At 43.6% G+C, this 15,215-nt stretch overlaps 1 protein-coding gene across 1 annotated transcript; it reads right to left on the bottom strand.

Annotated features, from left to right (window-relative positions):
* Positions 1-11,322: 11,322 nt before the first annotated feature.
* On the bottom strand, positions 11,323-14,780 carry RPL9 (ribosomal protein L9). Its single transcript, XM_075544425.1, has 7 exons — positions 14,622-14,780; positions 14,421-14,536; positions 13,944-14,039; positions 13,292-13,424; positions 12,109-12,189; positions 11,769-11,882; positions 11,323-11,402 (listed from the first exon to the last, which is right to left on the bottom strand). Exons 1-6 carry the CDS (start codon positions 14,665-14,667, stop codon positions 11,776-11,778), a joined length of 579 nt encoding a protein of 192 aa, XP_075400540.1. The 5' UTR covers positions 14,668-14,780; the 3' UTR covers positions 11,323-11,402; positions 11,769-11,775.
* Positions 14,781-15,215: the final 435 nt, after the last annotated feature.

Below are 15,215 nucleotides of genomic sequence, written 5' to 3'. Positions count from 1 at the left end.
ACGCTGGTAGCTCAGAGACGGTGCAGAAAGAAGGCTAACTGAGAAATTGGGGGTAGTCAAGGTGCTGACAATCCATGTCTCTGCCATGGTGGTTCGAATGAATTTCCCCTGAGGTGTTGGCATGTGAATTCAGCTGTTGGAGCTGAAGGAGAAGGCTTCACTTGGCTCAGCCATGAGGATTACCTGACACGTTGATTTATGAGATTTAATGAGCTGCTTTTCATCATTCTTCTCTGGCTTTCTTCTATAGAAACCAATAGTTACTTATAATACAAATAAATAATTTTTTTAAAGTGAAACTTGGTCTCTTTAGACTCCCCTTTGAAACTGGGCAGGTAGTGAGAGATTGTGTTAGCCACCTCTAACCAAGTGCTTTCCCATCAGTCAGAGTTGTTCTTAAAGGGAAAGGGGAGAACTGCAATGGGCTACGTAGTAATTACACTGCAGTAGAGACTCATGCACAGCAGCTCCTGAACTTTTCTCTGAGGGTCACAGCCCAGTGCGTAACCACACCGCCACCAGGGCGCCCCTGAACTTTTCTCAAGAGGAGAAAAAAAAAAATCAAGCGTTTTCTGCGATCTCCTTTCATCGTTAGATCTCTGAAAGGAAGCACACACAGAGACATGCCATTTCAACAGTGTGTCTCATAGAAAGATGAAAGGACTAAGATTAAGGAGAGGGAAGAGGGGCATCACTCGACCTCACAGCGCAACTTCCCCTTTAACAAACTGCCACCATCCCCACCTGCTTGACTGCTGGGAGGTGACAAGGGATATACTCTGCTTGTGAAAGATGAAGAGTTTTACTTACTAGCTCTCTATAGAAGTCAGACAAAGGCTGGGTTATGCAATAAGATTTGCTCTTTCCCCTGAGGAGCTTCACACGCTGACGCGTCACGCACACAGGGACCTTCCAAAATGGAGAAGGCAGCCACACTGTCTGGACGGAGCATCTCTGCTTGTAGGTGTACTTCAGAATGTTGACAGTCTGAACGAGGGGACTTGGTTTCCCTTGTGTCTGCTCAGGGCTGGGACTGAAATCTGAATTTAACCCGAGTGACTTTCTTACACTCCGTGCTGCAGACGTTTCACATCACGGTCTCCACAGCGGCAAGGAGAAGCCTTGAGATAAAAACATTAAGCTTACCTCTAGGTTAGTCAGCATTACTATAACCATCCATTGCACACAGCTTAGTGCCCATCCCCTTCAGGGATTTAGACTTTATTTAAGGAGTCCTGGTGGCACACTGGGTTACAAGTTTGGCTGCTAATTGTAAGGTCAACAGTTCAAACCCACTACCCACTTCCCAGAAGAAAGATGAGGCTTTCCGCCCCTGGGAAGATTTAGTCTTGGAAACCCACAGGGGCAGTTCTGAGTAGGAACTGACTCAATGGCAGTGAATTTGGTTTTCATTTTTAAGGACTAAAGGGAAACTCCTTTGTTCAAAGTTTTAGTTGAAAATAAGCTTAAATTAAGACAGTTCTTACTGTACTCCAGAAAAAAATCCTGGTAGTGTAATGGTGAAAGCGCGGGGCTGCTAGCCACATGGTTGACAGGTTGACACCCCGCCCCCCCTAGCCACTTCACAAATGATGCGGCACTTTGTAGAAGTGCTTCTGTATCATTGGACAGCACTGGAAACCCTAGGGAGCAGTTCTACTCTGTCCTAGAGTCAAAATTGATTTGATGGCAGAGAATCACAAGCATGGATAGGGTTTCTCAGGCTGCAGCCTTTCCAGAAGCAGACAGCCTCATCTTTCTCCCACAGAGCCGCTGGTGGATTCGAACTGCTGACTTTGGGGTTACCAGCCCAGCAATGCCTAACCCACAGTGCTACCTGAGCTCCTAATATATAATTGACATTCTAATTAATAACAAAGAGCAACAGATCTCAAAGATACCGTACAGGAGATAGTAAAAAATAATTTTTTTAAAAAAGAATGGTCAATTCAAGCAAATGCAAAAGTGATGGGAAACAATTTGCATTTGGCTGGCCAAATTCAATTAATTAAAATTTGCTGTTGTTTCTACTCCGGGTCTCCTCCCTGCCTTCGTGGCACCTGCTCCCAGTACTGGCAGACTTGGGGTCTGTTTGCTGGGACTTTGCTCTTTCAGAACTATGTCAGCCTGACTTCCATCATGACAGTAGTGAATGGTACGTTCTATTTTTATTAAATTGTGCTGCTGAGTTGATTCTGACTCATAGTGACGCTACAGATCGGAGTAGAAGTGTCCGAGAAGGTTTCCAAAACCATAAATCTTTGCAGCAACACCCTGCCACGTCCTTCTCCCGCGGACTGGCGGGCAGGCTGGATCTTCTGGCCTTTCTATTAGCAGCTGGGTGCTTACCACCAAAGCTCCAGTTCCTGTGTAAGCTATGAAGAAATGAAATGTTATTTAAAAGAACCACTGCCTTTGCTGGGCCTTCCTCTCCTTTGTGCCATGTGGAGTCAACCCCTGACCCTCAAAGCTGGTCTCCACTTGTGGATTTGCCTCCTTGACCTGATTCCCCCATGTGGGCAGTTTTCAAAGCTTATACTTTTCCCACTTAGGGATTATTTTACTAGTTTTTATGACATCCTCATGCAAGAGTCCTTAATGTGGTACATGATCAATTATACTAATCTAAACATTTAGGTTTATTCATTTTTAAACTAAAAGGTCAATTAAAGACAATTGAGGGCTCTTTCCCTTTAAATTTCATGTTTTGTATGGAAAACATACACCAAATCCACACATTTCTACATGTACAATTCTATGACCGTGGTTACATAGGGTTATGCAGCCATTTTCACCTCCTTCTCTGAGCTGTTCCTCATAACAGAAACTTGCTGCTATATATAATTTTTTTTTCTGCTTTTTTTTTAAATTTTAACAATTTATTAGGGGCTCATACAATTCTTATCACAGTTCATACATATACATACATCAATTGTATAAAGCACATCTGTGCAGTCTTTGCCCTAATGCTATATATAATTTTTAAAGATCATATATGATGCTATATAATTTCATGTTGGTGTCAATTTGATCTCACATACATAGTTCTGAAAAGAACATTATGCTCAAGGCTGACCTTTTTTTTTACTAGTTAAGGTAAATTATTGTTGGATTTTAAGACTTCAGGGGATGGCTTTGGTGTAAAGCTTAAGGATTCTCTCAGGGTAATAGTTTGGGGAGTTCATTCATTCTCCATGGCTCTATAAGTCTATAATTCCAAACTCTGTTCTGCATTTTCCCCCTTTTGATGAGGATTTTTATTGAAGGCTTGGGCAACAACTACCCAATTTTTCCAGTTTCATGTCAAAGGAGGGTGTTGTTCATGAAAATAATTGGCCACACACTCAATTTCCTCTTCCTCTTCCTGACCCTCCTTCCTTGTGGTCCCAGATGAAAAGACCAATACATCTTAAAAGCTTTTATGACACAGGCATTAAACAGCCGGAATTGTTGTTAGGCGCCATCAAGGCAGCTCTGACTCATAGCGAGCCTATGTAAACCAAGGGAAACACTGCCTGGTCTTGGGCCATCCTCACAAAGGTTCATGTTAGAGCCGTTCTCAGTCACCGGGTCAGTCCATCTCCTTGAGGGCTTTCCTCTTTTTCACTGCCCTTCTACTTTACCAACCATTTCGTTTTTGATGGCTTTAAATTTTCCTATACTCATACTTTGCACAGCCCAAGTTGCAATTATTAGAATTTTTTCAGCTGTTTCTTCTCCAGTTCAGCATGCCCCATAAGCAACTGAAGAACCCAAAGGTTTTGCTCTCCCAGACTTTATTGATTTACACCATTAAGGTTAACTTCACTTTGAGATGGCAGGTACCTCTTGCTCAGTCATATTTTGAGTGCCTTCTAACCTGAGGCTCATCTGGACTACGTCTGCCGATGTTCGGTTTCTATTTATTAGGCCGTCAGTAGCTAACACTCTCAATGCTATGCATAAGGTTTTCAGTGGGTAGTCCCTCCAAAGAGGGCCGGTGATTCCTTCTTCGGCCTTACTCTGGAAGTGTCAGTTCACTTTGGGTGACCCTGCCAGCACTCCCACCACAATCCAACAAACTGACAGGCAAGTGGTAGCAACGAGAACCAGAAGGTCTAATGCAAGTGCTAAATATGTTCTTAAGCCAGTTCACCGGGAAGTCTCATGACACCAAGACCACAAGCCCCAAACCAAGGTATAATGCATGAGGTAGTTGGTTGTACACAGCAATCTCAAGCTACCCTTTTTAATGTAAATATACCCATCACAGTTTTTGCCAATTCAACTTTTTACAGGTGTATAGTTTATTGAAAGCAATGAAAATAATTGGTTGCACAACCCTGCCTTTAATATTTTTCTATCCATAACCCCCTTTTCTCTTGCCTCTGTCCCCTTAGTAACCACTAATAAAATTTGGTCTCCATATTTTCCTTTGTCTTTTTAAATGTGACCTCATACAATGATTTTCCTTTTTGTGGTTGGTTTCTTTCACTCAGCATATCTTCAAACTCTATCCAAACTGTAACATGCATCATAATGTGTGGCTTTTCTATGGGTAATGTGTTGAGGGGAAGAAAGAAACTCAATTTTAAAGTCTATCTAACTTGTTATATTTTGTACATTCACTGTAAAACGCTTTTCACTAACAAATCTTTAATATATATAGAAATTGTCGAAACATAAATTTAATGGTTAAAGAGCCTCTGAAAAATGAGGCCATTATATTGTAATTAAGATGTTTTGTCAACATAATTTATTCCAAATAAACTAGTTTCTATGATTGAACTAGCAATCTGGTCAATTTTAAGAACTGAGATATGAATAGGGTTGGCATTGGAATTCTCTACCCCAATACTTACCTACCTTCCCCAAACTTGAGACAACTGGGTAAATGACCCCTGAGTATATTGGGAAAACAACACACAAGAACGTATCCATAGATAGATGATAAATCTTCCTGAGGGAGTAAAAACAACTCCCTGCCATCAAGTCAATATGGACTCTTGACCCAATAAGACAGTACAGAAGTGCCTCTGAGTTTCTGAGACTGCAAGTCCTCAGGGGAGTAGAAAGGCTCATCTCTCCTGCTGAGCACAGCTGGGGGTTTCCAACTGCTGAGGACAGTTAGCAGCCCAACTTGCCACCAGTGCTCCAGTTCTGAGGAAACAGTAGGGAAGCAGACTTTCATGTACTCTTCCCAAGTTACTGTATGACCAACACTCACCAAAGCCACTTCACTCTTTGGAGAAATCTCACTTATTCCCAGCACAGCTGCTACCACCACCCAGGTATTGATAATTCCAGTATCACATCTCCAGAATACTGCCACTTGGAAAATGCCTCCCACAACTCTAGAAACCTCGTCAATACGTTCTCGAGCATTCTCCCTCCTGCCCCATTATTCTAAAGCCACTGGCATCCAGGAATCATTTATTCAGCCATGTTATCCGGGAAACACCAGTCCACAAAACAAAGACCCCGTCCCCATAGGTGTTTTCTGGCAGGAGAAGCAGACCATCAACACATGAGTAAACCATGCTATAAGCTGCTGCCCAGTAGTCTTCCTCATTGTGAACCCAGAACAGCTCCACGGGGCTTTTACGACTGATTTTCTGAGATGCCTCACGAGCGGTTCTCCAACTGTGGGTCGCGACCCCTTTGGGGGGGGGGCTGAACGACCCTTTACAGGGGTTGCCTGATTCATTAACAGTAGCAAAATGACAGTGATGGAAGTAGAAACGAAAATAATTTTATGGTTGGGGTGGGGGGGGTCAACACAACCTGAGGAGTGATATTAAACGGCCATGGCATTAGGAAGGTTGAGAACCCCTGGTTTAGACTGTCTACCTTGTAGCTAACAGTCGAGCACTCAACCACGGGTTCTGAGTTGGGCTGCTAACCACACAACAGTTTGAAAACTCCAGCTGCTCAGCAGGACAAAGAGGAGGCTTTCTACCCCTGTAAAGAGATAGGGTCTCGGAAACCCACAAGCAGTTTTACCCTGTCCTGCAGGGTCACGGTGAGTCAGGATCAACGCGATGGCAGTGACTTTGATGGGGGTGGGTTCGGGAGCCGGAGTCTAAAGGGCATACATTGGGAAAGCATCAGAAGGCCGGCAGTTTGAAACCACCGCTCACTCCATGGCGGAAAGACATGGCCAACCGATTCCAGAGCTACAGTCTTGAGAACTGTGTGAGCTCCACTCTGACTTAGAGCCACAAGTCAGAATCAACTTGGCTAGCAACTATTTGGGGCTTAAGGGTAATGGGTATTAGATGGATGGTTGGGGCTCAGGGCCACAATTAACAAAACCAACCTCTTACCACCAAGTAGAAGCCAACTCATTGCCCAAAAAACACTGCTCCCTTTGAGCTTTTGAGACTGTCTTTACAAGGGCGGGCAGCTGGAGCAAAGGGTCAAACCACTCATAGCCTACAAGGGCGCCTTCTATTGAGAAAGGTATTTAAAGACTCACTTAACACAATTGTTAATTGATGAAAGTGAATTTGTTCTGTAAGCTATTACCCAAACCACAACTTCAGAAATTGAGACTTGCAGACTTACACAACTCAGCACTGGGAAGAATCTTCCAGAGGACAACACAAAGGCTTTAAGGCAGAGTGCGTGGTGACCAAACAGCTGAAGGGATCAGGGCTCCATATTTATGGAGTACCAAATTAGATACCCAGAAAAATACAAATAATGTGTAAAACCCACTTTCACAGGTGGCAACTTACAAAATCAAAGTATCTTATGGTCCACCAATCTCATGGATAATTCTATTTCTTAGCCTGCAGATATTCTTTTAAAATTGTATTTTTAATTTAAAAACTAGTTTATTTTCTTAAAAGGGAATAGCTTCATTACTGGTCTTAAGAATCCAATATTTTGTTAAACTGGAAGACTAAAGAGCAAAACATAGAAATCATATTCTGAAACGTTTGCTATTTAACCAACATCCACATTTCAAAGCGAATGCAATGATCTGACTGCAGCAGAAGCGGTTTCTGTTCACTGTGAGCAAATAACATCCCACAGACCCTAAGCTGAACAAACACAAAGTTAGCAAGAGTAAACCTGAAACCACTCATACTTTTCTTGCGCACAAGCGGTATGTGGGGAGCAAGCCAATCACACCACTTTGACCAGTCTGCGAGGTCTTGCTGTAGGGGTGCAGTGGCCCATTTTTCCAGTGGCTTTTTAAGTTCAAAGTGCTTGTTTTCAGGTAGAAGTGGGAGGGGAATACAGTGGGGGTGTAGGGTTAAAGGTCGAGTCCATGTAGAAAAAGGTCTGGAAATTGGTAGCAATTGTACAATTCTACTTCACATGACTGAACTACGGAATGATGTATTAAATCCCAATTTTAAAAAGGGCTCATTTCGTGCATCAGTACATTCAGCTTTTTGCATGTTAGCTTGTGTGGAAAGCCGTCAAGTAACAGAAACAGCCCCTTCCTGTGAGAATAGTCCTGTTCTGAAACAGAGCAGGGATTAGGAAGCCAATCCCTGGCAGTTCCATGGAACTAAGCATCATCTCTGATAGGCAACTCTATGTGGAATGGAGGGTTTTCTTAGAGGATTATATTTGTCAAAAAGACTTCCAAAGAAAGCATGACCTTGGAGGCAGGTTAACGTCCCTGGAGGATGTCTGACAGGTAGCTCAGGCCATGCTTCTGACCCACATCAATAGGAAGATCAGTGTAGCTGCAGTGACCAAGGGAATAGTGGGAAGGGGTAAAGATGGGGTATATCTTTAAACTACAGGAACTGAATGCCTGTGGTCTGTTATCTAAGTAAGCCTGTGGACAGAAATGATCAGCCAAGAAGCGTACTCAAGACCCAAATTCAGTAGGGAACCAGTGGAGGCCTGGGGAGCCAACCCCAATCCCAACTACTAAGGGGACACCCGCCCCTCTCGCCAGAATTTATTTCAAAGGACGGCATTGAATCTGCAGCTCTGGGAGAGGGACATATCTGATTGGAGCACATGGGAGCAGATGAAGGGGGAGGAGAGTGGAGCACATGCTGGCCCACCAGGTTGTGAGGACAATGTCCCCAATTAGTATCCAGTCGACAGAGGACCACATGACCGGCCCCACTGTAAGACATGACGCCCCTCACTGACACATAGCCCTACAGGAGACAACGCCAAAATGTGGGAATTGCACCCGATCTGATCCCACCAGAGGCAAAACACTAAGGGGGTGCAACAGAATAGCAAGGGAATAGAGCAGTGAGATCCTTAGGGAATGCTGAAGGTGGACTTTGGGGCCAGGGCATGGTTCCCCAATAGACTGGACTGGAAAACACCTCTAAAACCACATACTTTTTTTTGGTCGTTTGTTGTTTTGCTGTATATTGCTGCTTGGTTTTGCTGTCTTGTTTTTGTGCATGTTATTATCTCCATAGGTCTGTCTAAATAAGATAGGCTAGATGAACAATCTGGAGGAGAAAACAATGGAACCAACAGTTCCGGGGGAACATGGGAGAGGGGGAGGAAGGGGTAAAGTTAGTAGTGTTAAATCCAGGGACAAGGGAACAAGTGACCCAAATCAGTGGTGAGGAGGGTGTGGGAGGCCTGGTAGGGAGGGCATGATCAAGGGTAATGTAACCAAGAGGAATTGCTGAAACCCTGGTGGGGACTGAGGATGATAGTGGGACAGGAGGAAAGTCAAAGGAAATAGAGGAAAGTGCTGGGAGGCAAACAGCATTTATAGAGGTCTAAATAAAGGCATGTACATATGTAAATATATTTATATATGATGGGGGAATAGATCTATATGCATATATTTATAGGTTTAGTATTAAGGTAGCAGGACATTGGGCTTCCACTCAAGTACTCCCTCAATGCAAGAATACTTTCTTCTATTAAATTGGCATTCTATGATGCTCACCTTCCCGACACAACCACTGAAGACAAAGTGGGTGAATAAGCAAATGTGACAAAAGAGCTGATGGTGCCCGGCTATTAAGAGATAGCATCTGGGGTCTTAAAGGCTTGAAGGTAAACAAGCGGTTATCTAGCTCAGAAGCAACAAAGCCCACATGGAAGCACACCAGCCTGTGGGATCACAAGGTGAAGGGATCAGGTATTAGGCATCATCAGAACAAAAAATTTTATCATAGTGCATGGGGGAGGGGAATAGAGACTCAAAGCCCATTTGCAGGTCACCGGACACCCCTTACAGAAGGGTCTCAGGGAGATGAGCCCGTCAGGGTGTGATATAACAATGAAAAACACAACTTTCCTCTAGTTCCTAAACGCTCCCCCCCCCCCATGACCCTAATTCTACCTTGCAAGTCTGGTTAGACCAGAGGATGTACAGTGGTACAGATAGAAACTGGAAACACAGGGAATGCAGGCGGATGATCCCTTCAGGACCAGTAGTGTGAGTGGCAATACCGGGAAGGCAGAGGGTGCGTTCGAAAGGGGGAACGTATTTCAAGGATCTGCATGTGATCTCCTCCCTGGGGGAGGGACAACAGAAAAGTGGATGGAGATGTGGGACAGGACAAGACATGACAAAATAATAATTTATTAATTATCAAGGGTTCATGAGGGAGGGGGAAATATGAGGAGGCGATGCCAGGGGCTAAGTGGAGAGCAAATGTTTAGAAAATGATGAGGGCAATAAATGTACAAATTTGCTTCACACAATTGATGTATGGACTGTGGTGAGTTGTATGAGCCCGTAATTTAAAAAAAGACCCAAATTCAAACGCATGGAGACAATTCTGACACCTAACTCTACAGGAAGCATCTAACTGCCCATTTCTAACTCCCAATGAGAGGTGCACTGCACATCTTCACAGCAGAAATCCTTACCTTTCCCTGGAGTTCCAACAAGTTTGAACTGCAGACCTGTAGTTACCAACCTACTTGCCTCCCAGGGTTCCTAAGACTTGCAACATAGGCTTTAATTATTTTACTTCTTCATTATGGTAAATTTTAACTTCATCAAAGTACAAAAAAATTCTACCATCTAGCTCTAATTATCAACTAAAAACCTCATTGCCATTGAGTGGATTTGGATTCAGTGACCACACAGGACAGGAGTATTGCCCCCATGGGCTTCTGAAACCATAAATTCTTTTGCAAACTGCTGACCTGGCAGGAACACATCTGAAGTAAATCTTGCTTCCCATAGTACCCGATCCCAAGTGTTTTGCAACTTTTTCATTGTTCCCATTCTGTCAATACTTGTTATCAAATCTAACATTTATAACCTCATCGAATCATTGCATTTGAATCAAAATTCTATACAAAATGCACATAAAGCAACTGGTTTGTTTTTAGTCTATAATCAAACCATGCAGATAAGATCCTGCCATTTCCTAATGAATCATATAAAATACGTTGAATTTCACCACAGAATGGTACTGCTACCAATGCTAGGCATCAGCAAGCCTGTTATTTTGGGGGCCCTGGGGTACAGTGCAAGGCCCTAGTGTTTACCTGTTGAGCTGTGAACCCAAAGGTCAGCAGTTTAAAACTGCCAGCTGCCCCGAGGGACAGTCTTGGGAACCTACAGGCACCGTTCTATCCCATCCCCAGCAACTAGCTGGATGGTAGCGAGTTGGGATTTGCTTTTGATGGCACACTAAGTAAACTGCTACTTCACACAGAAGGATGTGGTCCATTGGGACAGCCAGTTCTAATGTCCTGAGGAGTGGCAATCAGTCACAACCTGTGTTTTATTGGGGTTTTTTTTTGGGGGGGGGATACTGCGTTAGGGACAGTGTTACAAAGCAGTAAATACTACACAAGTGTTGAACAAAAATTTGGTGGCAATTAGGTAAGGTATATGCTAGCCTAAGGCATTTAAAGAAGACGGGGAATTTAGGAAGGCGTTTCCGAATGGAAGGGACTGACAGGCTGGGCACACGAGACTGAGGACAGTGGATAACAATCATTTGTCATTCACACAAATTAACTGCATCACTGGGTTCCACTCCACAAGCATTTTCCAAGAAATTACTGGCAGACAAGTGACTCAAGCATCCCTAAACTCACCAAATACTAATTCTTGTTTTAGTAAAAGTAGACAGCCGTCCTAAGGATCTCCTCAAAACCCGACTTCCACGGATACATAGCCGCACACCCCACTCTCAGCTTACACTTCCTTACTTCCATCAATAAACCAAAGTAACAAACACAATGGCCATTCCCCCATTGAATATTCTAGAAAGTACAGTGAATCTCACCATGCATTTTGGGATTTTTCAACTCCTCTTATCACATGATTTTGCTTCTGAATTGTTGCCCTCCAAATTAGTTGGGAAGCATAGTTTGAGAACTAAAAACCTAGCACTTAGAAAACTTTAAAAATAAAGACTCAAATTCATTACATAAACTTTATTAGACTGAATCAAAGCATCACAGACAAGTCTAAAGAAATCATCTAGACTGTTGCTGTACACCTGTGGAAATAAGGGAAAATTGTCTGTAAATCTCAATCATCCAATACCTTTGCCCAGAACAACTTGAAAACATATGTACCTTATTTTACACATTGTACTGAATCATAACTGGTTAATAGTAAACATACAAAAGGTCAAAATACCAGTCCACAAAGAACACCCCCCTCATACCAACTCTAAATCACCCCACCACCAGAGCTTCCTGGTAAAGTAAGGTAGGTAAACAGTCTATTCTACCTCGTTTCTAGGCTCCAGAATGCAACTCTATGCTCTGCAAATACTACAAATGCAGCCTCAATGAGCAAACTGAGACCCCAACCACAGCAGCAATGGAACTTACAGTGCACACTGCAGGAACCTACCTACCTTAGAGCTACTCATCAGCCTGCTGAACTGTTCCTTTTTCAGAAACATAGATACCATCCAAAAACTTTCGGATATCCTTGTTTTTAACTGTCGTGGCTTGCTGAATTAAAGCAGCTACAGAAGAAAAAGTTAAAGTCAACAAAATTTCATACATTTCCCAATCCCCACCTCCCCCCAAATTTAAAAAATGTTATGCTTAATGCCTCATATCTTTAAGACAGCCTTTTATTTTTGACAATGAGACCAATACAATGAAAAGAAGACCCTATATATTCAATTACAAGACCCAGGCAAAAGTACATAGGTATACTTAACTAACATTTCATAGTAAACCACCAACCTGAATTTGACACAAGCTCAATGTCGTTTCCTTCAAGAATTAACTCATCTTTCTGGGCTTGAGAAACAGAACAGGCAACACCTGAAAATGGGGAGGACATTTGCATAGTATCAGCAACACAAAAAACAAGACTTTCGAAGGGAAAATGAAAGAACCCCACCCCCAAAAGTCTTTGTATTTATGTATCCCATTAAAAATTAACAGTAGAAATAATGATGTATAAATTACCAAGGGCACATGAGGGAGGGGGGAGCGGGGAGGGAGGGGAAAAAAAAGAGGACCTGATGCAAAGGGCTTAAGTGGAGAGCAAATGCTTTGAGAATGATTGGGGCAAAGAATGTACGGATGTGCTTTATACAATTGATGTATGTCTATGTATGGATGGTGATAAGAGTTGTATGAGTCCCTAATAAAATGTAAAAAAAGGAGAGAAAAAAAGAAAATGATTAGGGCAAAGAATGTACAGATGTGCTTTATACAATTGATGTATATATATGTATGGACTGTGTAAGAGTTGTATGAGTCCCTAATAAAAGGTTTTTTTAAAAAAATTAACAGTAGAGAATCTGACTGATCTGGGCCCAAATCTTTCGTGTGGGTATCCTGACAGTTTAATTTAGCTGTAGAGACATTTGTTCCAAGTCTTAAACAAAACCCAGACAAAACTACAAGGAGTACACCACCTTCTCTCCACCTTTCCACACTCCAAGGTAATCAAGGACACTTCACTATGCCAGAGACCAACATTTTGCAGTTTTAAACTCATCTACAGATGAGCAAAATGAGGTTGATTTGTCCAAAATGATGATACCAGAACCTAGACAGAGCACACCCTATCACCTTTCAAACAACTTCTAAAAGATTTGTTAAACCTTAAAACCCTTTAGACAAAGCTGTTTTGTTCATTTAATAAGCGCTTAACCAATCCAGGTTTACTCTTTAAATCCTAAACCAAGTCCACTAACTACCACTGAACCGAATCTGACTGCATATAACGTGGTGTAGGATTTCTATGACGGCAAATCAGCAAACACAGCTTTCATTTCTCTCCCCTAAGGAGAGGTTAGTGGATATGAACTGGAGAAAATAGTTATGGCAGCCCCACCAGGCCAAACCAAAATACCAATCTTCTCAAGTATTTTTTTGGGGGTCATCTGAATTATATCTGGGGGCATGCACGTACCTGTCCTCATGCGAACCCTCCGGATGTATTTTTCACCCAAGAAGTTACGGATTTCAACAAGAGACCCATTCTCCTGAATAACCACGTTGATGGGGAAGTGGGCATACACAGACCTCATCTTGTATCGGAAGCCCTGTTAGGTAAATAAGTGAGACATGTCAAAGACTTATTTTTAAGCATAGCATTCGTTGTTAGAGCTTGGATGTTGGTCACTTCTGAATGCATGGGCAAACTCTTGTGTACTTTAGTACCCCCAAGCTCCACAGCAAGCAATATTAGCTTCTCATCTCTGGTATTAAACCTTTACAGAATTTCTAAGGTATGCCAGATGGCACGTACTCATGCTACCAAGATCTAACATGTTTTCACTGGAGGAAGCTACAAGGATGCCACTGGGATGATCCAAGTAGCAGGATAAATATTTCAGCAGACAGCATGACTTTGCTCACTGCTGCCAGACATACTTCAAGTGCAGCTCCTCAATAAAAATGTCACCCTCATTATGAAGCACCCCTCCCCAGATTAAGTTTCCCAAGCTCCAGTGTACTTAATTAACTCACTGATTGCAACTATAACCCATTCTGTGAAAACCTTATATTCAAAAGGTGCAGCGGAGCCTCCCTGCCCTGCACGGCCTGACCAATCTGCTTACCAGTGTCACGCCCTTGATCATGTTCTGTACATGACTACAGATCGTGCGGACTGTAGCCAGTTCCTTTCTATTTCCCCACCATTTGTCAACTCGAAGCTGTAAGAGAACAGAATGTTGCAGAGAGCTTTCTTTAGCAATAGTGGGCTTGAAGTACAATGGTTCATCTGTCCAGTCACTAACTCTAAATTCTTGGATTAGCCCAAATTAAAAACACCACTTTTTAACTCAAAGTAACACAATACAGAATCTTGAATACTGAACCAAGCTTTCCATTTCTAGGAACCACAGCTGGGCAATTTCACACGGCACCCTGTTGTAGGTAATGTGTAAAATTTGCAACAAACTTTGTGGAAGCGAAAATATTGGAGCCAGTTCCCAAGACCCATACTCAAACCACCACGAGATGCGGTGAGCCGCTAAGCTTAACTTGTCACGGTAGCAAGAGCTGCCCCTGGTGACTGACAGCCAAACGCTCACCCTCTTTTTCTTCTTCCCAAGGAGGCTGAGTTCTACGTTGATGTGATTGAAGTCCCTCCGCAGGGTTCCTCGGGGGCCCTTCACGATGACCGTGCGCCCCTTCAGGGAGATGTCCACTACAAGAGAACGTGCATCCGTGAGGGCGCAGAACACGAACAACGGACGGGGCAAGGATGAAACAAAAGTTAAGTAAGTGCCTACCATTCTCCGGAATGTCGACAGTCTGGTTGCTGAGAATGGTCTTCATTCTGAAACAAACAGCGGAGGTAAGAAAGCCGGCTCAGGGCCTGTTTGCGATCCAAGCACCGCGCAGGCGCCCGCTCCGACCAAGACTGCCGGCCGGATTCCCGGGGAGAGGAACCAAGGCCCGTCACTGGTACGCTTCCCCGCGGGAGGCGCAGCCTCTAGACGGCGTTAGGAGCTCTGGCCTCTGTGCGTCAAGTCGGGGCCCTTTGTTCCCAGGCCGCAGAGTCCCATCCAGCCTGGCCATCCCGGAACAGCTGAAAAGACGAAGGGCCTAAAAGGCCAGAACGGGGTCCAAATCTTGGCGCTGCCAGGCCGATACTGCGCTCGCCGCGCAGGGGAACCACCACAAATAATTGATGCGTGCGCCAGATTCGCGCCGACGGCTTTCCTAGAGCCGATGGCTTCAGATTCCCCCGGCCCGTGGAATTCATAATCCCCCTTACCTCGCAGTAGATGCGGCAAAGAGAGAACGTATTTCGTCATCACGCTTTTCTAGTCCGAAGAAGACCTACGTATTGCGTCACGAGTACGCGACGCTTTTAAGGCTAA

The sequence above is a fragment of the Tenrec ecaudatus genome, chromosome 3 (genome assembly GCF_050624435.1).
Source record: "Tenrec ecaudatus isolate mTenEca1 chromosome 3, mTenEca1.hap1, whole genome shotgun sequence".
Taxonomy (NCBI): domain Eukaryota; kingdom Metazoa; phylum Chordata; class Mammalia; order Afrosoricida; family Tenrecidae; genus Tenrec; species Tenrec ecaudatus.
This window is presented reverse-complemented; position numbering and strand designations above follow the sequence as displayed.